At 32.7% G+C, this 22,232-nt stretch overlaps 6 protein-coding genes across 14 annotated transcripts; 3 read left to right on the top strand and 3 right to left on the bottom strand.

Annotated features, from left to right (window-relative positions):
- Positions 1 to 1,256: 1,256 nt before the first annotated feature.
- Positions 1,257 to 9,407, bottom strand: LOC123005746. 3 transcript variants are annotated; one of them, XM_044399676.1, is made up of 13 exons: positions 9,183 to 9,407; positions 8,892 to 9,131; positions 8,434 to 8,733; positions 7,345 to 7,494; positions 7,240 to 7,296; positions 5,761 to 7,194; positions 4,256 to 5,716; positions 4,135 to 4,203; positions 3,957 to 4,025; positions 2,394 to 3,701; positions 2,049 to 2,338; positions 1,909 to 1,999; positions 1,257 to 1,855 (listed from the first exon to the last, which is right to left on the bottom strand). In XM_044399676.1, exons 1-13 carry the CDS (start codon positions 9,295 to 9,297, stop codon positions 1,386 to 1,388), a joined length of 6,054 nt encoding a protein of 2,017 aa, XP_044255611.1. In that variant the 5' UTR covers positions 9,298 to 9,407; the 3' UTR covers positions 1,257 to 1,385. The 3 variants fall into 3 exon arrangements, with proteins under 3 accessions (XP_044255611.1, XP_044255610.1, XP_044255612.1); XM_044399675.1 differs by having other exon boundaries at positions 7,345 to 8,733; XM_044399677.1 differs by lacking the exon at positions 8,434 to 8,733.
- A 509-nt stretch (positions 9,408 to 9,916) lies between these two features.
- Positions 9,917 to 14,972, top strand: LOC123005772 (acyl-CoA:lysophosphatidylglycerol acyltransferase 1-like). Of its 4 annotated transcripts, none has more exons than XM_044399721.1 (6): positions 9,917 to 10,231; positions 10,287 to 10,959; positions 11,141 to 11,349; positions 13,505 to 13,719; positions 13,774 to 14,038; positions 14,173 to 14,972. In XM_044399721.1, the coding sequence occupies exons 2-6, from the start codon at positions 10,934 to 10,936 to the stop codon at positions 14,547 to 14,549; spliced, it is 1,092 nt and encodes a 363-aa protein (XP_044255656.1). In that variant the 5' UTR covers positions 9,917 to 10,231; positions 10,287 to 10,933; the 3' UTR covers positions 14,550 to 14,972. The 4 variants fall into 4 exon arrangements, with proteins under 4 accessions (XP_044255656.1, XP_044255655.1, XP_044255657.1 ...); XM_044399720.1 differs by having other exon boundaries at positions 10,283 to 10,959; XM_044399722.1 differs by having other exon boundaries at positions 9,917 to 10,235.
- On the bottom strand, positions 14,657 to 15,692 carry LOC123005783 (cytochrome b5-like). Its single transcript, XM_044399739.1, has 4 exons — positions 15,376 to 15,692; positions 15,201 to 15,329; positions 15,085 to 15,151; positions 14,657 to 15,039 (listed from the first exon to the last, which is right to left on the bottom strand). Exons 1-4 carry the CDS (start codon positions 15,496 to 15,498, stop codon positions 15,020 to 15,022), a joined length of 339 nt encoding a protein of 112 aa, XP_044255674.1. The 5' UTR covers positions 15,499 to 15,692; the 3' UTR covers positions 14,657 to 15,019.
- On the top strand, positions 15,361 to 17,564 carry LOC123005770 (gustatory and odorant receptor 22-like). Its single transcript, XM_044399716.1, has 6 exons — positions 15,361 to 15,831; positions 15,922 to 16,234; positions 16,283 to 16,521; positions 16,569 to 16,718; positions 16,768 to 16,977; positions 17,152 to 17,564. Exons 1-6 carry the CDS (start codon positions 15,640 to 15,642, stop codon positions 17,245 to 17,247), a joined length of 1,200 nt encoding a protein of 399 aa, XP_044255651.1. The 5' UTR covers positions 15,361 to 15,639; the 3' UTR covers positions 17,248 to 17,564.
- LOC123005756 lies at positions 17,080 to 21,021 on the top strand. Of its 4 annotated transcripts, XM_044399696.1 has the most exons (15): positions 17,080 to 17,241; positions 17,293 to 17,535; positions 17,585 to 17,658; positions 17,703 to 17,892; positions 17,939 to 18,148; positions 18,195 to 18,574; positions 18,625 to 18,820; positions 18,871 to 18,985; positions 19,034 to 19,375; positions 19,424 to 19,529; positions 19,581 to 19,830; positions 19,870 to 20,394; positions 20,435 to 20,535; positions 20,586 to 20,698; positions 20,746 to 21,021. In XM_044399696.1, the coding sequence occupies exons 2-15, from the start codon at positions 17,473 to 17,475 to the stop codon at positions 20,916 to 20,918; spliced, it is 2,838 nt and encodes a 945-aa protein (XP_044255631.1). In that variant the 5' UTR covers positions 17,080 to 17,241; positions 17,293 to 17,472; the 3' UTR covers positions 20,919 to 21,021. The 4 variants fall into 4 exon arrangements, with proteins under 4 accessions (XP_044255631.1, XP_044255633.1, XP_044255632.1 ...); XM_044399698.1 differs by lacking the exon at positions 17,080 to 17,241 and having other exon boundaries at positions 17,320 to 17,535; positions 19,082 to 19,375; XM_044399697.1 differs by lacking the exon at positions 17,080 to 17,241 and having other exon boundaries at positions 17,321 to 17,535; positions 20,782 to 21,021.
- LOC123005780 (serine/threonine-protein phosphatase PP1-2-like) lies at positions 20,728 to 22,210 on the bottom strand. Its single transcript, XM_044399736.1, has 6 exons — positions 22,064 to 22,210; positions 21,655 to 22,017; positions 21,430 to 21,606; positions 21,236 to 21,384; positions 21,055 to 21,189; positions 20,728 to 20,996 (listed from the first exon to the last, which is right to left on the bottom strand). The coding sequence occupies exons 1-6, from the start codon at positions 22,110 to 22,112 to the stop codon at positions 20,967 to 20,969; spliced, it is 903 nt and encodes a 300-aa protein (XP_044255671.1). The 5' UTR covers positions 22,113 to 22,210; the 3' UTR covers positions 20,728 to 20,966.
- Between the last annotated feature and the right edge of the window lie 22 nt (positions 22,211 to 22,232).

Here is a 22,232-nt window from a genome sequence, read left to right as displayed (position 1 = left end):
TTAGCCGAAGAAGCGTTCTAAAAAACTTTTTTTCGATCTTTCTGTGTTTTTATCTCTCAAGACGACAAAAAAGCCGTTTTTTAGGCTATTTTGTTGAATTTGTGGCTTATTTTTGACAAAATTTCGCAAAATAATTGTGTTTTTAGGTGAAAGAGGATTCGCAAAATCAAAAATAAGTTGTCATTTTCGACTCTGTTTAGTAATATCTTGTAAAAAAAAACAAATAGAACTATTTTTAGCCAATTTGGTGTTTTTCGATTTTTTTTCTTAGAGAAAATTTGGCGAAATAATCAAATTAAAGCCTAAGAGTTAGGTAACAATATAAAAAAATCTTTTTTTAGCGAAAAAACGCAGTTTTCAGCTTAAAAATCTGCTTGAACTTTTGAAAAATGAAAAAATTATATCATTTTCGGCCTAATTCTGTGTTTTTTTGTCTTGTTTTTAACAAAATTTTGCGTTTCTACCTAAAAAACGTGCTAAAATGCTCGAAAAATTTAATTTTATAGATTTAATTTAGTTTGTTTTAGCGAAAAATTTGAGATTTCAGTACAAAAACGTGCTTAAAAACATTTTTAGACCAAATTTTGTGTTTTCTCTGCTTATTTTTGACTTATTTTGCCCAAAAACTTTTTTTTCGAACTTTTTGTGTTTTATCTCTCAACAAGACAAAAAACGCCGGTTTTGTTGAATTTGTGGCTTGTTTTTGACAAAATTTTGCAAAATAATTGTGTTTTTAGCTGAAAGAGCATTCGAAAAAACTAAAATAAGTTGTCATTTTCAACCATTATGGAAAATGTAAAAAAACTTATCCTGGAAGAGAAGGATCGTGTCCTATTGTTAGACGGTTCAATTTATATTTATTTAATAATTATGTAATTGTTTAAAATTTACGTCATTTACGCGGGTTATTTGTTTATAAATTAAAACAAAATTGTTGAATTAGCCAAAAATATAGTTTTTTCATTTGAATGTGCATCAAGTAGGTTGTAGAAGTCTAAATGCATCTTTAATTTAAAGGTCAATTCACACAAAAAGTGTAATTAATGTCATTCACAACAAATTTAATCAACAAAAATCTTTTAAGTTTTGCTACTCTATGTTAATTTTATTTATTTTTTGCTAACGGGTACACATTTATTTAAAAAAAATATTTTTAGGTAAGATTGAGGTTAGAATTGTTTGATTATCGCATGGTTGCCACCTTAAAACGAAATGTCTCAATTTTTTTTTAATTTCTAAAATTGCAAAAAAGTAGACAGAGAAAAACAATTTTTATTCAACGTGCTTTCATTTGTAATACGTAACAAAAATAAACTTTTCCTTAAAACTAAATTAATACTTGCATTCGAAAAAACTAACTTAAACAAAATTCTTCCCATACGAAATCAATCAAAATAAGTTCCTGAATCCTCGTCAAAAGCATTTTTTTCATTTTCAATCCGACATTGCGTCCCTACATCCACACGTGGTCTCATTAATTTCGAATCACAAGTCATACAATTTAAATTCAAAAGTGACGCTTTCAAAATCGATGCTACAGTTTCCTTATCCACAATCGGACTATTAACTAACGCTGTACTTATCGAATCTATCAAATTTTCTAAATCATTATCCTCGTGCAAAAAACCCAACTTTTGTAAAACACGATCTAGAATCTGTGAAAATTTGTCGAGTTTTTGTTCTTGATAATTGGTAAAATTAAATTTAACAAATGGATTTCGATGTAGTGGCGATCTATGTTTAATTTTATCTAATTTAGAATCGGATTGTGACGGTTGTGTGACTACTTTAAACTTGCTTGGGAAACTCAAATCTCCACTCAGGATTTTAATAGCGTCTTGACATCGCAATATCACTGAAAAAAAAATAAATAAATGAAAAACACATATAAACAATCAGGTGTATTACCCTTCATTTTTTCTTCACAATTTGTTTTAATTTCACGTTGCGATGTTACTGTTAAAAAATCCGACAAGGAAATTTTTCTCTCCACAAAAAACTACAAAACCAAATTAGACACACAACAAAACAATTATTGAAATGATCACTTGATCTATGTTATCCACTGGTTCATGTCGAGTAGGCTGTGATGTATTAAAGTTACAAAAGGATTGGGGGAAGTCCAGAGATGTTGTCTTTCTTTGTTTCTCCTGTCTTGGTGGTGTTGAACTTTCGAAACTATAACTACGCTTTCTAGATGCTTTATCTTTAAAATCATCATTATTTAAATCAAGACCGTTAAGAAATTCTTCGCTTGAAAAATCATCGAAAAAGTCAGACGGGACATCTTCCTCTTCTTCAATTGTTTCATTTATGAGATTCTCATTTGTTTCAAAATCTGTAATAATGACAATTGAATTATTACACACACTAGATTGCGTAAAATAACTCACTTTGTGGTGGTTTCTCTGATAGATATTTCAAAAGTTTGATATAAATAAAGTGTGTAATGAAATAAATCAAGTCTTGTCCTCCATTCAATACAATTTTACAAATATTTTCCGTGATATTAACTTTGAGTGAGAATTTGATCAAACCTTCTGACAACGTTGTAACAATTATTTCCCTAGTAACCTCAGAGGGGGGGTAAATTGGTGATGAAATTTTCTTCACATTATCAAAAACACTCTTCTTAACTTCACACTCGTAACTAAATTTCGTCGATTTTTCCGTCATTTTCGCATCCAAAATCTTGAAAACTTTGAAAATTTGTTTTTCAATAAAATCATCGCAACGTTTATACAAATTTCCAATTTCAAACATACAATCAGCTTTAGCTTCCAATAAATGTGTCAATTTGAATTCTTTGGTTAAAACTTCAACTGAACTCCGACACAAGGCCGCAAATCTCCCCACACATTCTAACGGAACATCCGGTGAGACATTTTTCGAAAGTTCGAATACATTTTGTATGGCAACACCGCAATTCACCACAAAATTCTGATTCAAAAATCGAAATTTCTCAATCACCGATCCGAAAAACGGCGATATTACAAACGAAACATAATCAAAGTTGGCATAATAGCGAAAAAAACCGATAACTAGATCGATGATTGAAGCGTTTTGTAATGCTTGACTGTCATATTTGAGACAATTGAATGCACAACTCCAGCCATCTACGATAACGGGGATTGTATTTCGTTGCAAATCTTTGACACGGGGTAATCTATACGGTTCTTGTTGCAAATAAAAAATCACCATTAAATTTAATGAATAACTAGTAAAATATCCATTTTTCAAGCCGTAACAATCGGCCCAAAAATTAATCACAGAAAAAACATCACGTAATTTTGGATCCAGACTTAGGTAATAGTTGATCAAGTCGCTGGTGATCACCCACATTTTGTTTTTTACATACAAACAACAGTTGGCTTCGGTTTCGTTATGTTTCACTATCATCATTTGTTTGTCCTTAATCAGCGAAACATTCGAAAAGCGACTACAAGCCAAAATTCGAGTTTGTAATAATTCGAGTGTTGCCACATTATCGACATTTATATCAAAATTACTGCTTTTAAAACCGACATTTGTAACACTCGAGCCGAAAAATTCGATTTTATGTGACGGAAAAGTCGAACTTAAAGCCGAACACAAATCGGTTTTGATCAAATCTCGAGTTTTTAAATTATCGGTTTTCGAGAAAAATCCCATTTCATTGTCGTCCAAACTTGCTAGCAAGTGCTTAAAATCTTCAGATTTATCTACAACAAGAAAATTTAATTAATTAAAAAAAATAAATAAATGACATTACATACAAGGTGTGCCCCTGGCTTCAAACAATGATCAAAATTAAATATTTGCCTCAATTTTTGATAATTCACGACTTAAGTAGACACTTTTTTTGACATTAAAATTAAAAATTCAGCGCCACCTGGTGGCCAATTTCAAATTTTCAAACCAAGGCCCACCGTATTACCGTTTTCTTTTGAATAATTAATGACAATAAAATTACCTACCCGAGATTTCAGTGAATTCCTCGTGATTTGCTTCATTTTGCTCTTCCTCAATGGTGGAAGACCCTTCGTCTAAAAGAAAAAAACACCACTGTAGCGCCACCTGGTGGCTAATTTCACATTTTCAAACCAAGGCCCTTCGTATTACCGTTTTTCTTTAAATGACAATAAAATTACCTACCCGAGATTACAATGAATTCCTCGTGATTTGCTTCATTTTCCTCTCCTCCAATGGTGGAAGAAACTCCGTCTGTAAAAATTCCATAATGAAAAGATTTTAAACCAAAGCCCACCGTACTCACCCGACATTTCACTCATTTTTGCATCATTTTCCTTTCCCTGATTGGCAGGGGAAATCCCGAGTGTAAAAATTCCCTGATCCACATCCATTTTAACTTCCTTATCGAGAATTAGGAGTAATCTTGTATAGATAAAATGTGTTAAATGAAAAATTCCTTCATCTCCTCTGACTTGAACTTGAACCGAAATCGGATCTTTTTCAAAAAACATATCAACGACGAATTTCGTCAAACAAGTAGTTCCACATTTTTCCTTAATAAATTTCGTAACTGAAGTTTCTCGATTCAAAACATCTGAATCATTTAATTTCTTCAAAACGGCCAGTCTTTCACTCCAAATATCATGATTTAAAACGCAGTTAAAAGTCACAGATGAAGCACTATATTTCCCAACTAATGACACTTTACATCCAAGCATATCGAATAAAATTTTGAAAGTGTTAATTCTGAGGAATTGGAACCATTCTTGAGTCGTTTTACCCCCAGTTTTGACAATATTGAAACTCGAAAAATCACTAATTGTGGGATTCACCAGTTGTCGCAAATCATAATTTCCCTCCAATAATTGGTGCGCTCTACGACACATTTCTGCAAACTTCCCTGAAGAGTTTAACGAAATTGAAGCCGAAACATTGCATGAATGATCGAAAGGATCTTGAACACACAATCCTGAATTCACAGGAAACTTCTTATTTAAAAACTCTGTTTTTTTAACGCCAACTCCAAGAAACGGTGAAATCACCAACGAAATATAATCAAAATCGCTATAAAACTTAAAAAACGCCACAAGTAACTCGTGGTGACTCTTCCTCATCGGAATTTTACTCAATTTGGGATATTCGAAAGCACAATTCCAGCCATCAACAATCTTACATTTTACAGGTTTCTGTAAGTCGGTAATTGAGGGATATTGCAACTCCTGTTGCAAGAAAAAAACTATCATTAAAGTGAAAATATAGCCGGTAAAACCACATTCATCCTTGAATTTACATCGACCAGTCCACAATTTTATTATTACGAAAAATAATCGAAGTGGTTTTCGTTGTAAAAAAGCCCGGATTAAGTTACTAGTATCATGCGCCATCTTTTGACGATTATTTAAATGACAAACAATTTTGGTTTTTTCATGAGTACAAGTTACAACTAAAATTTGATGTTTTTTCACAATTGAAACATCACAAAAGTCACCACTTTTACTAATCAAATATTTGATCAGTTTCAAGCCTGCCAACTCACTTTCTTGAGTATTTTCCACAAAAATATCAATTATATCACCAGGAAGAAACACTTGACTCAAACCAATGATGTCATTAAAAATTGGTTTTAGAGCCAAATTCACGTCATTTGTAACAATATCAATGTTTGTCTTTGCGTCTTTTTGAATCTTTCTCAACGCTGATAATTGAAAAAAATAATCACCTTCGATATTTTCACATGTTTGTCGGTATAATTCGGCGTAGTTACCTGTGAAAAACATAAATTATCGATAAAGTAGATTTCTAACTTACCGGTCCACTCATCATATTCCTCATCGTTGCCAAGCAATGATACTTGTATGTCATTTTCGACCGGTTTTTCCCCTAATAATTTCACAAGTCTTGTGTGAAAAAAATGACTGGTATGTGCATGATTGTGATTTCCTGTGATGGTAATTTGTACTTTTGGTGGATTTTGGTAAAATTTTAATTCAAGTGATGACTTCCAATCCGCATCACCGGGTAACACTTTAGTGATATGTGTAGTAATTGCTACATCTCTTTCAATATCACTGGAATTCAATTGTTTCATAAAACTCTCTCTTTTATCCCAAAAATGTTTCAGTTCGACGAAATCACACTTATAATCAGCATCACTGTTGTTAATATTGATAATTTTGCAAGCAAAAATTTTTGTTACGATTTTAAGAGTGTGTTCTTTGATTGATTGTCGCCAGGCTGGTTCGTTACGTCCTTGATCCATTTCAATTAAGAAACTAGTGGAATCAGTGGTACCACAACGTGACAAAACTGTGTGTAATTGTGGACTTGATAGAGTGAACACTCTGTATGTTTTTTGGCACAAATTTGTGAAAATTCCAGCAATATTTAAGGGCATTGAAGCAGTGACGTTTGATGAAAGAATGAAAAAATCTTGCACACACAAGCCTGAGTTTTCGAAGGCTTCAGGCAAGTTGATTTTGTGAATTGATGTGCCATAATGTGGCGAAATCACATACGAAATGTAGTCAAAATTGCTATAAAAATGAAAAAAACCAGCGAGAAGTTGGGTGAGTTTTGCACCTTTGAAATTGTCGTCACGACTTAAACCACTCTTAAAACCACAATTCCACTTGTTTATTGTGAATTTAGGAGCATCTTTTTGTAATGTCTTTACTGAAGGAATCTTGGTTTGTTGAAGGTAAAAAATCACCAACAAATAAACAACATATGACGTAAAATCACCTTCAAGATTATTACAAAGTGTCCAAAATTTCACAACCATACACATTTGACGTATAATAACCCCAAATTTGAAGTACCATCGCAATAATCGGTCATTAGCCAACCACAAGTGGTTTACAAACCATAATTTACAAATGGTTTTGGTTGCTTGATGTGTACATTGAATTGCATTATTAACAAATGAAACGTTGGTAAAAATGTCAGATTTTGATAACAGCTCACTTATCACACTCATATCACTTGATTCAATTTTGTCTAATGACAAATCCAAGTGACTGAAACAAGTATCAACTTTCATTTCTTTTGAACCAAACGTAAAAAGTTTCATTTTAGGAAATTTTGATACTAGTACAAATTTCAAGTCATTAACGATAAAATCCTTGTAATTCTTCACTTGAAGATTTTTTAATAAAAGTAGCAACTGATGGAGGAGGTTGGTACCTGACTTCAATTGTTTGATTATTACTTGGACCAAATTGTTTGGTGTGGTGGTATCACTCACTATAAAATAAAAATTACTTTTGATTTATTTACACAAAAACCTACCAATGTTTTCACTTTCATGACTTGTACTTGGAACGACTAAATTGTGTGAAACTTCACCTGAAATCACGAGGCATACATTTGATTTTTTTTCCTAACTTAACTTACTCTTGTTTTCGGGGAAAAAACTCTGTAATTTAACGAAAATCAAATGTGCGAGATGATAACAAACATTGTTATTTTTCTTGACGGTGATGGTAACTTTGTTATAATTAAAAATCAATTCCACTGTAACTTTTCCCACGAATCTTTTCGAAACTAGAAATTCATTCGAATTCTTGAGAATTTCTTTATCAAGTTTGAGTTTCTTCGAATTGTTGTTGTTAACTTGTGATGTGCAAGAATACATTACACAATTGACCAAATGTGTCAACTGTGTCTTAACATTCAAACATAAAATTTCTGTTAGGATTTTATAAAGAGCATTTGTGACTTTCTGTGACCATAATTTCTCATCCATTTCGCAATTTTTCTCAAAAGCTATTGGTTCATATTGAGTTTTGTCCATAGTGTGCATCAATAATTGATAAAGCAAATTTGATGATACTTCCAATTTAATTAAATTCGACGCTACTCGACACATTATCATTAATTTTGCACTCATTTCATCAGTCATTGTTTCCGAAACGTTGCTCGAATGCTTGAAAGGATCTTGAATACACAATCCTGAGTTGACTTGTAATTCTTCCACCGATTTTGTGTAATAATCGAAGCATTCAGGCAAGTTTTGAGGTCTCAGAAACGCGGATTTTTTCACCGAAGAACCCAAATATGGACATATCACATAAGTGAAATAATCAAATTTTGAGTAAAACTTGAAAAAACCGCAGAGTAATTCGAGAAGTGTTGCGTTTTCAAGAGCTGGACTTGTGACAATTTTCGGTAAAAAATAACAGTTCCAACCGTCCACAAAATTGGTAAATGAGCCCTCTTGAAGTGATACCACCGAAGGTAATTTGTACGGTTCTTGTTGCAGAAAAAAAATCACCATAAGATATATCATATAAGTGGATGTATATTCCTGTTCAGGAATATTACACAAAGCCCACATTTTTATAACAGCCACAAAAGGAACCAATTTTTCGTTTAGCGTTAAATAATACTTGATCAAATCACAAGTTTTGACATACAAATTCTTTCCCCAATTCATACAACAACTCACACGAAACTCATTATCTTGATAAATACATTTCACACCTTCATTTATCTCCAAACAATTGCTAAATCGATTCGAATTTAACAAAAATGATAACATCTCATTAGTCATCACGTAAAAATTGCAATTTCTATTAAACACATCCAATTCTAACACACTTGATCCATAGAGTGACACTTGAGGAAATTTCGATAGTAACAAACCACGTATAACTTGACATTTTTTACCAAAATCATAATTATGTGACTTGACAGTGTCCATAAAAATTTTCACTTCATCGTCAAATAATTGCGAATCTTTAAGCAAGTTGGCCAAGGCGAGAATGCGACTACTTGCACTATCTGCAATCAAATAGCATAAGTTGCTAGGCAACTTGCAACAATTTCAAATCAAAGCACACAAGTTGCTAGGTAACAACAGCGTTGTTATGACAATTTCAAAAGAGTAACCATAGTAACGGTTTTGTTGCCATAGAAATGAATAAACATGGCACACTTACTGAAAATCTCCTCCTGTCTGGTGAAGCTGACCAAAACTTTGACAGATTTGACTGTTTTATACCAGAAAATTTTTAATAAATCGCCAAAAATCGCATGTTCTTGGTGCACAACGTCAGAATAGATGTTTGGATTTTCGTAGGATATTTCAATTGTTGTGCCACAATCTGACACTTCTCGTTTAGTTATTTTACCAAATTTGGCAAAATATTCACAGATTGTGTCAAATTGGTTGGGTATGGCTGAAAACAAAATAGTTAAAATATAATAATTAGAACATTAAAAACAGTCACCTTTAATAAAAATTGATGTTGGTAAATTTTTTACATGTGTTTCATTTGTGATGTGCTTTTTCCATTCGGAAAAGGTGATTTTCCGGTCACAAATCTTACACAAAAGAAAAACCATTTTTAATAAAGTCAGAAATCATCACAAAACGCTACTCTTTGCTTTTTATCACATTTTTTAGTCCTTTTTTGTAAACACACACCACTACACCAAAACATACCGAAGAATTTGGTCAGTTTCTAGTGTTACAACCAAACGTCAATTATTTTCACAATTTAACAACGAAATAAACAATCATTTTGGATTGCCTGTATTTAAACATAATAATTACAACGCTGAAACGTATTCTTTACAAAAAAATTAAAAAAACACGTTGAAAAAACAACAAGAATTTTGATAATTCAACCAAACCGAACGCGAAAAAATGCTGTAAAATTGTGTCTAAAGACACACACATTTTATTTTAACTCAAATTTAAGTATTTAAAAGACTTTGAGGTGTTTCCATAGACGTTATAAGTCATTTAAGTGTATTTACAATTATTGGTATTAAATTTCTTTTATTTGAATCACATTTTTTGTTCAAATTGTGTAACCGTAACCACTCAAGTTCCCTCCAAATTTAGTTGAGGTTATGTTTGATTATTTGTTTATAAATTTTTCATATAAATGGAGGATAATCTGAAATCTAGGCAAGTTATGTGATATTGTGTCAAGTTTACAATTATTTTCACAGAGGGCGGAAGCACCGTACTAACAAAAATAAGTATAAACCAGGGGGTGCACATGTACCCCCTCATAAACCAAAACTGGAATCCAACTGGGATCGTTATGAGCAAGAAACTGAATCAAAAAGCAACACCAACGACTTTTCCATCCTTGCTAACGCCCCAATTTCACATGGAAGTCATTTTCAATTTAAAAGCGATAAAAACATTGCTTTAGAAATAAAAGAAGCGTCTGAATTGTTTAATTTGGACTTGACATTATTAGATAAGAGTCTGGGGACAATTCCGTTTCATTTAAGGTCAGGCATTGGAGACGATGATTTCACAGTTTGTACATATTTTGCGATTTATTATTAAATTCCAATAATTGTGTTTAAGGAAGATCAAAGAGTGGAAGATAACACTAATGAGTACTTAAATTACATCAAGGGTTATCATTTAAGACAAACAAGGCCTGTTTTTGGGTCAGACGATGAGCAAACCTCACCTACACAAGAATCAAGTAAATTAATTGTATCACAACAGTCTCCTGAAGCCCCCAAAACCAACGAAGATGACTTGGAAGCATGGCTCGAACAAGTTTTGGACAATTAACTGTTGATTAAATAAAAAGTTATTTAAATTTGGCGGCGCTTTTGTGTCAAGATGGCGCTCCTATCGTTGTCACTTTGACATTTAACACTACGTCAAATTAGTCATTATTGTTATCACAGTTCATTTTTCTATTTTCATTATTAGTGAAATCGTAATGTGAAACCGGCACTTAAAATTTCATCCAAAAGCTCGAAATTAACGTAAATTATGTTGATTTTTTCGTGTCAGACTGACATAACTATAAAAATTCGAATAATGGACAATTCGGAGACTAGAATTATCACTAAATAAAGTCAATTTCGCGTTGTTCAACAATTTTTCTTTTTTATTTATTCAAACGATTAGCGTGCATGAACCATCGATTATTTTATTTTTATATTCGCGCACAAAAGTGGTAGCTTTTTCGTAGAATGAAACAAAAATAGTGAAAAAAAAATGGATAATATACGATATCTAACACGGTGAGTGTTTTTTTTTACAATTGTTACATAACGAGAGGGGGGCTTATTTGTTTCATCAGGTCATTTCTATTTATTTCACATTTAAATCAAAACATAACCTAACTTTATTGACCAACAAAAGACCAATTTAAGTCTCCCTTTCGTAATGATTTTCTTCGATTAATCCAATGTCCCCTTTCAGGAATTGGTACAAGATACCGAAAGCGTTGTTCAGGCTGTGTTTTATTCTAGTTAACAATGTCTATTGTATTCCCACATACGTTGTATGGATGGTATTATTATCACCCCTTCGTAAAGTCAACCCTGATGTTTATTGGAGGATAGAAGGCTATTTTTTCCATTGGTTGTTGGCGATGGTATCAATGTGGAGTTGGTCGGCAGGATACGATGGTAATAATCAAGGTCAAAATATTACGTAAATTAACATTTACATCTTATCGAAGTAACTCCACTATTTGATGTTTGTGATAACACAAATGGAAAAATTTAATCCAATGTAATAATCTCACTATCTAGGTCAGATTTTAATTTCAAAAAATGCTAAAAGAATCGTCTTGTGTACAAGGTACAAGGTTATCCAGTTTTGAATCTATGTGAAATTTCAACTGAATATCAATGAATGTCGTCGTGAATTTTAAAGGAATTAAAATTCCCAAACTATTATTGTTTGTTAATTAAGCTACTGCGTTTTTATTTAAATAATTGATAAGAACGCGTTGTTTGCTTTTATTTATGTATATTATTGTTTGATAAACTTTACTCAGAAAAGGATTTTAGTTTATCAAGATGTCTATTTGTTTAACTTAATTGTCATAGAAACGTGTATACACGTAACTATGGTAACAAAACAAAAATGTCACTCATTTTTAGGAAAATTACGTTTTTCAATGTTTCAGAAGTAATTTTGTATGCCTAGGGTTGGTTACCCATTGTTGTTGACGATTGATGTTTTCTGTCAACTTTCTGTCAAATATCAATTGAATTATCCATACAAGCTGACAGGTGACTTAACCTAAATTTTGACTAAATTTTTGGTTATGATATCTTTTGTTTGTCACCAGAAACCAACCTAACCAAATTTATGGGTAATATCCCTAAATCCTAGGGAGTAATTTCTTGTTGATACGACAATACATATTTATATTATTCTACCAATAATAATGAACTATTTCTCTAACAAAAAAAAAAAATCAAAGCCTCCTTCTCCTTACTAACTACACACTTTTTTACTCTCCACTAGAAGAAAAAGACAACAGATAATATGCAGCACAGCTATCTCTTTCTGTCAAAATTTTGAAAAAATACCAAAATTTCTTGGAAAAATCAAAATTGGACCACTGGAAGTGTCTTAAAAAATTTAAAAACAAAATCATCCCCTCCATTTTTTTAATTTTTGCTTATATCTTGCTCATTTATCAAAATTTTAAAATGTGGTTTTTACCAGAATATCAGGAATGTGAAACTATAAGATTGTGCAAAAGTCGCATTCAAAAATCTTAAAGGAAAAATGTAAAAAAAGAAGTAAATTATTCCCACTATTTACCATATTTTCGTCAATAACTCGCTTATTTTTAAACATATCGCAATGCGGTTTTTTTTCTAGTGTGTTCGAAACGTAAAAATGCATCTTTTACACACAGGGTGCGCCAGAACTCGCACCCCAGAGAAAAATCCATATAAGGTAAGATACCAGAAACATGGAAAAAATGTAAAAAAAAAATTATGTATAAAAATTTCGAAGTTATAAGGGTTTAAATTTTGCACTTTGACTCTTATTTATTTCTATTGGAAAAATAATTTTCCAAATTTTTTTGCTATAGGCTATGAAAAGGGGAAACAAGGAAGCTGTATCCTAAATTGTAACTCTGTTCAATGTTATTTGTGGCTTTTATTGGCAAAATTTTTGTCCCTTTATTAAATAATTATAAAAAAAACATATACAAGATCATCAGTGTCATTAAATAGACATAAAAAAATGTCAAATGTCAAAATTTTTTGACAGATAGTTTTTTCCATGTTCCTGCTATCTTATCCTACTTAAAATTTTTCTTTGGGGCGCGAGTTCTGGTGCACCCTGTATAGTGACAATTAAAAAAGTCTCATAAGAAACGAGAATTTTACAAAATGTAAATTTTCTGGTTATTCTATTTTCATTACGTTTGCTCACTGGTGTGGTAATAATGCCACTTATTGTTATAGTAATTTATTCATGTTATGACTTGACATAATTTGAGAAAACACAAATGCTGTCTAATATTTAATTTCCTGTCAATCGTAAATTATGTTTACTTAGTTTTGTTCAATAGATTAATGTTGTTACCTAATCTCCTAATCGCGATATAAAACTTTTTTAATAAAAGAGTGAAAGATTTTATTGAAAAATGACCCCGCCACTGGTTGGAATTTTTCTATATTATTGTTACCATGACGATGTTTATTTTGCACCTTTTTATTACCATAGTTACGTAGAAACTTTAGCACATGTGCGACTCGTTTAGGATGGGAAAAAGTGTGTGTGTTTTTTTTTAATAATTTGATTTTCCAGTCGTCGAAATGGGCGACGACATAGCGAAATGTATCGACGACCGAACATTAGTGATAGCCAATCATCAATCGACTGGTGACGTACCACTTTTAATGGCGACATTTAATCCCCGAAAACAGATCCTTCCAAATATAATGTGGATTATGGATAGTTTATTCAAATATACAAATTTCGGTATAGTCAGTGTTCTCCACCAAGATTTTTTCATAATGTCGGTCAGTATTAATTAACAAAAAGAAAAAAAAAAATGTAACACTGAAAAATTTAAGGGTAAAACTAAACGTGACAAGTCATTACAAGCCCTCATCAAGCATTTACAAGACTCTTATTTGCCTCGCAATCGAAAATGGATGGTGTTATTCCCCGAAGGTGGTTTTTTACGTAAACGAAAAGCCGTTTCACAGAAATATGCCTTGAAAAATGGATTACCACAATTAAATAATGTGTCGTTGCCACGAGTCGGTGCAATGCATTCAATAATGGAAACAGTAGGGCCAAAGGCTAATAATAACTCATCATCATTGGGGACGGAAAGTATGTCAACACTTTTAGAGCTATTACAGTCGTCATGTTGGCAACAAATTTGAATTTTTTTTGTTACTATGACAACTAAATTTGTAGCCAACTTGACTTGGATCAAGTTTTTGAATACAGGGTGATTGTTGTAGTTTCGACACTGCGATGGATTTTGGATATAACAATAGCGTATCCAAAGGGTGAACCAATCGATTTGGCATCAATAGTGTTTGGACATCGGCCACCTTGCAAGACATTTCTTTTCTATCGATTATATCAGTGTAAAGACTTGCCTGAAGATAGCGAAAGTTTAACAACTTGGTTGTTTGATCGTTGGCAAGAGAAAGAACGATTATTGGAGAGTTTTTATCAAACTGGTGAATTTCCGGGTTATACCGGAAGTGGTCATCTAGTCGAACAAGACTATTTACGTTACGTCATTTTACACATGTTTTTCATCATTTCGACGTACATTCATGTGCAAATTTTTCAAGCAGCTTATCATTATTGCACTTGTTTGATTTACTAGCGTTCCGTTCTCGCATATCTAATCTGTTTGGTGCGTTTGTATCTGTGACAGATTGGAAAAATGCGAGGGGTGTACTTAATTGTGTTGTTTTTTACCGGAAAAATTGGGTAATAAAATACGGAACAATCTTGCCTTGTGTTTATGACGACGTAATCATACAATAATAAGCGTAGATTTTGTACAGTAGTTTAGGACCAATTGTGCATTTTGTGTTTAGGGTTTTTTTCTTTTCTCTCATGGCGAAATTTGAGGCTCAATCGTTGACGACGTCCATTTTTTTATGAAGATATTTTAGCACGGCACTCGATTTTTTAATTCGCTTGTGTTTTTAAATTTTTCAAGGTTAACTTATACATATTTTTGTAAATTTCAAAGTTTCTTTGTAATAAAAAATCACGAAAAAAGATGTTTTTTGTGTACGCAACAACCAGTTCCAAAATGGACGTTATTACCAATTTTGAAAAATTAAATTAAGTGCTTCCTCGAGGTTCTAAAATCGAATTAAAGTCAATAAAAAAATCAGTTTTCTTTTTACCTTTTGGTGTGTCTGCACGTTTCACTGATCTAGAACTCGCACCTCGCAGTCTTTGTGAACGATCACTCTACCAATACAACAAAAATAAAAAAAATTCAATTGAATTAAATAAGTACCATTCTTAATTCACCGATTTTCCTCTCTTGTAAATCCCTCCTTGCAACACTGCTATGATTGGCATTGTCAAAGGCAATTGAGGCATCTTTTCCCGCGAATTCCATGATCAATTCAAACCCTCCAGGGTGCTAAACATACTAAATGAAATTTTATTTCAAATCAGTGACATTTTACCTCATAACCTGTCGCGTCATAAACAGCATCCTTGTAAATAATCCAAACTCTACGTCCATCTTTACCATCATGTCGTGCCACTTCCTCCAACGAATAAACTTTGGTGGTGGCTGATGCCGCCATTTGCTCTCATCGAGCGGCCATTTTGACTAGAATTTTGACCCGAATTTATGACTTTTACATTAATCATTGCGTTTTAATTGCTCTGTCAACACACAAAACAATTGATTATACCACCACAGCAGTCTTTAATTTGCCCTCAAGATGGAAATAAGCGACTTGGCGCAACTCTACGGCAAAGAATTGCATATTTCCCAAATTTCGAAATGGTTGAGAGGCAGTGCAAGAGCACAAGAAATCAAAAAACGCTCCGAATTGGATTCCAAAGATGGCTATGTGATCGATGAACATGACCAGTTTTTCCGGGATCACAAATTATTACTAGTCTTGTTCCGGGTGAGTACCCGCCACTGGTTTACACCTTTTATCAATTGTTGCCCATAACAACGGTTGTTTTTACCATGGAAACCATGCGACTCGTTGTAGGTTTTGGGTGTGATGCCCATCCAAAGGGGCGAAATTGGTAAAATTACTTTCGGATGGACCAGCATTCCCATGCTCTACGCCTATTTGTTTTACGTTGTTACTACAGTACTTGTCGTTTTAGTTGGCTTTGAACGATTTGACATTTTACTCAATAAGAGTAAAAAATTTGACGAGTACATTTACTCGATTATTTTTATTATTTATTTAATACCGCATTTTTTTATCCCTTTTGTGGGTTGGGGCGTGGCTTATGAAGTGTGTGACTATAAGAATAGTTGGGGGCGTTTCCAACTACACTACTATAAAATTACTGGTAAAACACACACACACACACGAGGCTTATAATAATTTTTTTTTCCAGGCAAAAATTTACAATTCCCACTTTTGAGTACTTTGATTATTGTTATAAGTTTAGGGTGTCTTATTTTAGCCGTGGTGTTTTTATTGACTTTAAGTGCTCTTCTTGAAGGTTTCACCCTGTATCATACCACGGCCTACTTGCACATAATTACGATGATTAACATGAATTGTGCCCTTTGGTATATTAATTGTAGGGCGATTGGAAATGCGAGTACGGCCCTGGCTGAAAGTTTTCAAATTGTTAGTAAAAATCTCAATTAATTCAATTAAAAAAAAATTTATTCAAGGATGTTGATCGTAATTGTTCCGCTTACATTATAGCCCATTATAGAGTGCTATGGTTGTCATTGAGTGACCTTTTGCAAAAAATGGGCAACGCCTATGCCAGAACCTACTCGACTTATTCACTTTTCATGATGGCCAACATTACAGTCGCGGTAAAAAATCAACAAACATTGTTGCCAACCTCAAAATCATCAATCATAGGTGTATGGCTTCACTTCGGAGATTGTAGACCATGGAATTCGTTTCAGTTTCAAAGAAATCGGCCTTTTGGTCGATTCCACTTATTGTTTATTTCTTCTTTTTGTTTTTTGTGACTGTTCTCATCAAGCTTCATTAAACATTGCTCGACGAGTTCAAGAAACTTTGCTTCAAGTGAATATGAATCTAGTCGATCCAGCAACACGTAAAGAAGTATCTATAAATTTGCTCATTTTCATATTAATGTGCATCAAAGTAGTCGAAAATTCACCTAACCTCAATCTTATGTCGTCAATGTCACTTTTTTAGACTTCTACAACCTACTTGATGCACATTAAAATGAAAAAGATGATATAAATTGCGTTTTTGTTGTTTTTGTAATTTTAGATTGATATATTCTTGGTTGCAATTCAAATGAATCCGCCTAAAGTCTCTCTCAAGGGTTATACAGTGGTGAATCGGGAATTGGTAACAGCGGTATGAAAAAAAAAAATGTATGTTACACGTGTGTGACATTTCTATTTATAGAGCGTCGCGACTATTGCTATTTACTTAATTGTTTTATTACAATTCAAAATAAGTTTACTCAATATGCGAGGATAAATGAAAAGTTGTTATAGTAACGTTTAGTTGACAACACAAACACATTTTTAGGTCAATATCATTCGATTTATCAAGGGTTAGTAGGATAAAAAGCACTGACACGCAATGAACACACACATATTTTTATTTATTATTATTATTATTGTATTAAATATACATTGTGAAGAGGTAAAAATATTAAAATTATTATTATTTTACTCTTTTTTATCATGTGTAGGAAATTGGTTTGCCTGAAGAATATATTTGTGATAAAGATGGTAGTGTTAAAAGTAATGACATGACCACCATAAGGTAATTTTTGTTTTGTTTGGGGGAAGTACAAAGAAATTTTACAGATTGTGGACTAAAAATGCACAAAATTACAAATTTGACGTTAGTTTTCAAACAATTGGACAAAATAAATGTCAAAATCAACAACGATGCACTCTTATGAATTGGAAATCGGTGAGAGATTTAAACAATTATCTCCAGAAATACCCTTTAGGGGAATTACAAAACGGTTTAGTTCTAATTAATAATACAATGGTAAAATTTCGTTTTTTTTATGTTTTTTTACAAACAACAATTTCAGTTAATACCTGGCATTAAATACATCCTCAATGTCAAAATTTTCAATGCGGGTAACCCAATCGATGAAAAAACCCTAACTTTCTATGTCAAACAAAACGTCACAAAACCAAAAGTGTCTCTTTTGTTATCGGCTCCTGACACTTGCTATGCTTACTCGATTTTTGTTATAAACGCACGTGTTAACATTTGTACCAACTTAACAACATATTATGTATGAGTAACTTGACTTGACTGATTTAGTAACCTTTAAATTTTAGTTTGTTTGGGAATTGACAAGTAGTGTTGGTAGTACTGTGTTTTCATCACACAGTTCTGATTTAGTGATACCACCTGATACGTTTCAAGCTTTAGAAAATTACACGATTTGGTGTCATTTGATTAGTTTAGATGGTACTACTGTTACTGAGAAATTTAAAAAAATTAATGTTTTGAGTAAGGGTTTGTTGGTGAGGCTTCCTGTCAAACATTTGACTACAAAAACTGGTCAAAATGTACGAATTAGGGCAATTTTACGTGATTTTGATAATACCAATGGTGACATAAAAGTGGTTTGGAATTGTTTAGAGGCCATTACTGGTGATAAATGTGACGTCACTAGTGATAATAGTGAATTGGAGACGAAGTTTACACCTGGATTGTACTCACCTAGTGATTTTTTTGGTATTTTTAGTGACTTTTCGTTTGTAGATACGAAATTTCGGTACAAGTCTCTAGTGAAACGGATTCGTGCACAGTTGAGGTTAAAAATGACGTCCCTGTTGTTGAATTTGAGGAAATTGAGTTTCCTGTAAACACTGGAGTGGAAATTCATGCGACAATTTACGAATTACAGTCTTTTTGTACTTTACAATGGATGTCACCAGATCTAGATCTCAGTGTGGTGGTAAGTTGGTAGAACTGTGACCGGTTTGCGCGAAATTCAAAATTTTCTAGCCTGGAAATATTATAAATGTCACAATGAAAGAAGATTTATTTTTGAATGAATTGGAAGGGTTTAGTAATGAAACGTTTGACCGGAAATTCAATTTAATAATACCGCCAGCGTCCGGTTTGTATTTTTTCGGTTAAATAACAGAATTATTGTTATTATTATTAGATAATTGGGAGGGTTTGAAAGGCGATGCTAAATATTTGTTTCGTTTAGTTATCAAATGTCCAAATTTTGAAGAAATCAATGAAACTGAATCGGTTTTAACCGTTTCAACAAGTGACGTCATTATAGAAACAAATGCACCACCAAAAATACAACAATTGGATGTAACCCCCCTTGAGGGTGATGCTTTTTTAACAACTTTTACTTTTAAAACTAGCAGAGCGGAAGATAAAGATGGCGATGCTCCAATTTTGTATAAATTCGGTTATAACCTAGAAAATCGTGACGTAATTTTATGCAACATGGCTGATGTTACTAACTGTGACGTTACTTTACCTTTTTCTGGTATAAAAAATATATTTTTGGTGGAAATATTTAAAAATGGAATTTTAGACGAGGGAATACAAACTTTTTTGGAATGTTGTGACAATTTTAATTCCTGTGGACGTGTTTTGGGACCACTGATACGAACAAAATTCCCCGAAAATGTCGATAATACGTAAAAATTAGCCACGGCTCAAACCATTGTTTACAGAAATTAAATTTCCAGAATAATTTTGCAAGGATTTATGAATAAAATTCTTGGTGAGGATTATAATAAAGCATTTATTGAAGCTTTTGGTATTTTACACAGTGTGAATAATTCACGTGAGGCAATCACACAAAAAATTGACGAAACAATTGACAGGTATTTAAATATGGTGGATTTGACAGACGTTACAAAATACAGTGTCGCCAACTTAATGAAAAATATCAACGATTTCAATCCACAATTGCAACTCTCTGAATCAATCCTAAACGTAATGCTTGATTTAGGAAAATACAATTTTTGTTTTTAGAAAGTTTTAGAATTGAGAAACAAATTTTCCGACGATGATTCTTCATACACTCAACGCAAACTGTTATCAATTCGCCCAAAAAGGGCCCCCATGACCCTCTACGATGTCCGCAATTACCTCGAAATCTCCGAATTGATTATAACAACAGCAAGCGATCCTAACAAAATCAAATTCGAGAAGGAAAAACTCCGTAAACAATTACGCAATTACATGGAGAAACTTTGCACTAACCTAAAAAAAACACTCACTTTGGAACTAAAAACCCTAGTTTTTGGTGTCGAAAAACTGACAAAAAATAATTTCATTTCGGTGCCTTTTGACGGAAATTCGTGGCAAATTAACGCAAGGATTAAATTGGGATTTGATAAAAACACAAAGGGCAAGTGTGTCGGAAAGGCGATTTTTAGGGATTATTTGGATAAAAATGGGATTATTTTTTTTGCGACGATTTTAAATGAGAATGAGGGAGAGGGCGATGTTTTGGTTTATTTACCCAAAAATAACACAGCTGAAGGGGTGCCAACTGTAAGTAAAATATTGTATGTTTTAATAATTGTCGGTTTAGTGTCTAGTTTATGGTAATAATGGATGGAAAAGTGACTGCAAAGTTGTTCAAAATATCGGAAATTTTGTCAAATGTTCATGCAAATATTTGGGTTATTATTAGTAAGTCGTTTCAATTGTTTTATCAATTGTCATTTGTTATTTTAATTCAGTTTGGAGTATAAACAACTAGTGAGGGTTTCGACGACAGTGTTACCAACTGAAAATCATCCAAATGAGACACTAGGGAAGTTTTTGGATGGGAATAACAATAATACTAAGAATTGTATGTAACTCAATATTTATTTTTTAATTATTAATTTGATTAAATAGATGATACGATTTCGTATGTCGTAATCGTGATTTCAGTTATTGGAATAATAATACTTGTGATAACGATAAGAAAAGTGTTTCATGATGATGAGGATGATGAAGACGAAACGTTTGATTTTCCTAAATATGCACAATTACATAATGAGGAATACTTAAATGACATGCATATTTAATTGCACTTGTGTCTTGCCAACTTACAAGCACTAAAATTACTAATTGTATCACGTGACAATCTTTGTTGGTTTTAAAATCTAAAATAAATAATTATTGCAGTTATTAGCTCATTTTTTTTATCAATTAATCCCTAACCTGAAATGAGCAAAGTAGATCCGCATTGACAGACATTAAAGCCCCAGCGTTATCAAAAGATCCACAATAATTCGGAGCAGAAAAAACAGTGATTAGTTTTCTTTGTGCAAAAAACTCGTAACCATCTTCAACAACCTGAAACTCAATTAAAAAAAAAACACTAAAAAATGGGTTGGTGGACCTGATGCCCGCGACAAATCAAATCAAAATCATGCTTATCGAGAAATTTGGCAACAACGTCTGGACCGAAAGAAAACGAAACGCCTCGGTCGTTTTCGTGCCAACCCGTTAATGGGATTGGATCAGCCCATAACAAATCACATAAAAGGCCTTAAATTAATTAATTAATTAATTATAAAATTTGTTTTTAATTACCGGAATTGGGGACGTCACAAGGCCGTTCAATGTTCCTAATTTGGCCAATGTGTAACAAATCGGGACTAATACCACCATGACAACAAAAAATTTTATCATCAATAACCGCCGCCACTGGTAAAGTGTTAAAAACATCAGTGAAAGTCTTGAATAATTTAACATTGTATCGGCGTTTACCTACAATAATAGCGATAAAATCAGTGTTGCCAATAGAATTTATCTCACATTCGTCGAAAAAACCGTAAATTTTGCACACAGCCGAAACCTCGTGATTCCCCCTCAACAAGAAGAAATTCTCTGGATACTTGATTTTGTAAGCAAAAAGTAAACAAATGCATTCCAATGACTGCTTTCCCCGATCCACATAATCACCCAAAAATAGATAATTCGCATCGGGTGGGAATCCCCCAAATCCGAATAATTTCAACAAATCGCTATATTGGCCATGAATATCGCCACAAATCTTCAAGGGGGCTTCCAATTCCAAAAGCATCGGTTGCTCGAGAAAAATTTGACTTACTTTGTGACATAGTGAGATAATATCGCTTTCTTTTAAATTCACTTTCTTTGTTTTGTTGTTTTGTTTCGCTGAAATGGTTTTTTGGTGATTTTAACAGCGTTTTAGGGGACTTACCAGCGAGGAGAGTTTTAATTATTTCATCCACATCAAAGGGAGAAGACATTTTTATTTCTTGTTGATCCGGTTTTAAATTGGAAACTGATACGAAAGTGATAAGAACAAGTAATCATGATTAGATTTTTATTTATCAAGTATAATACTATCAATTATTAAAATTTAATAA

Source organism: Tribolium madens, unplaced genomic scaffold (genome assembly GCF_015345945.1).
Source record: "Tribolium madens isolate multiple individuals breed KSU strain unplaced genomic scaffold, Tmad_KSU_1.1 Scaffold_20;HRSCAF=117;Tcas5.2_LG4, whole genome shotgun sequence".
NCBI classification, from domain to species: domain Eukaryota; kingdom Metazoa; phylum Arthropoda; class Insecta; order Coleoptera; family Tenebrionidae; genus Tribolium; species Tribolium madens.
The sequence above is the reverse complement of the archived record's forward strand: the minus strand, read 5'-3'. Positions and strand labels throughout refer to the sequence as shown.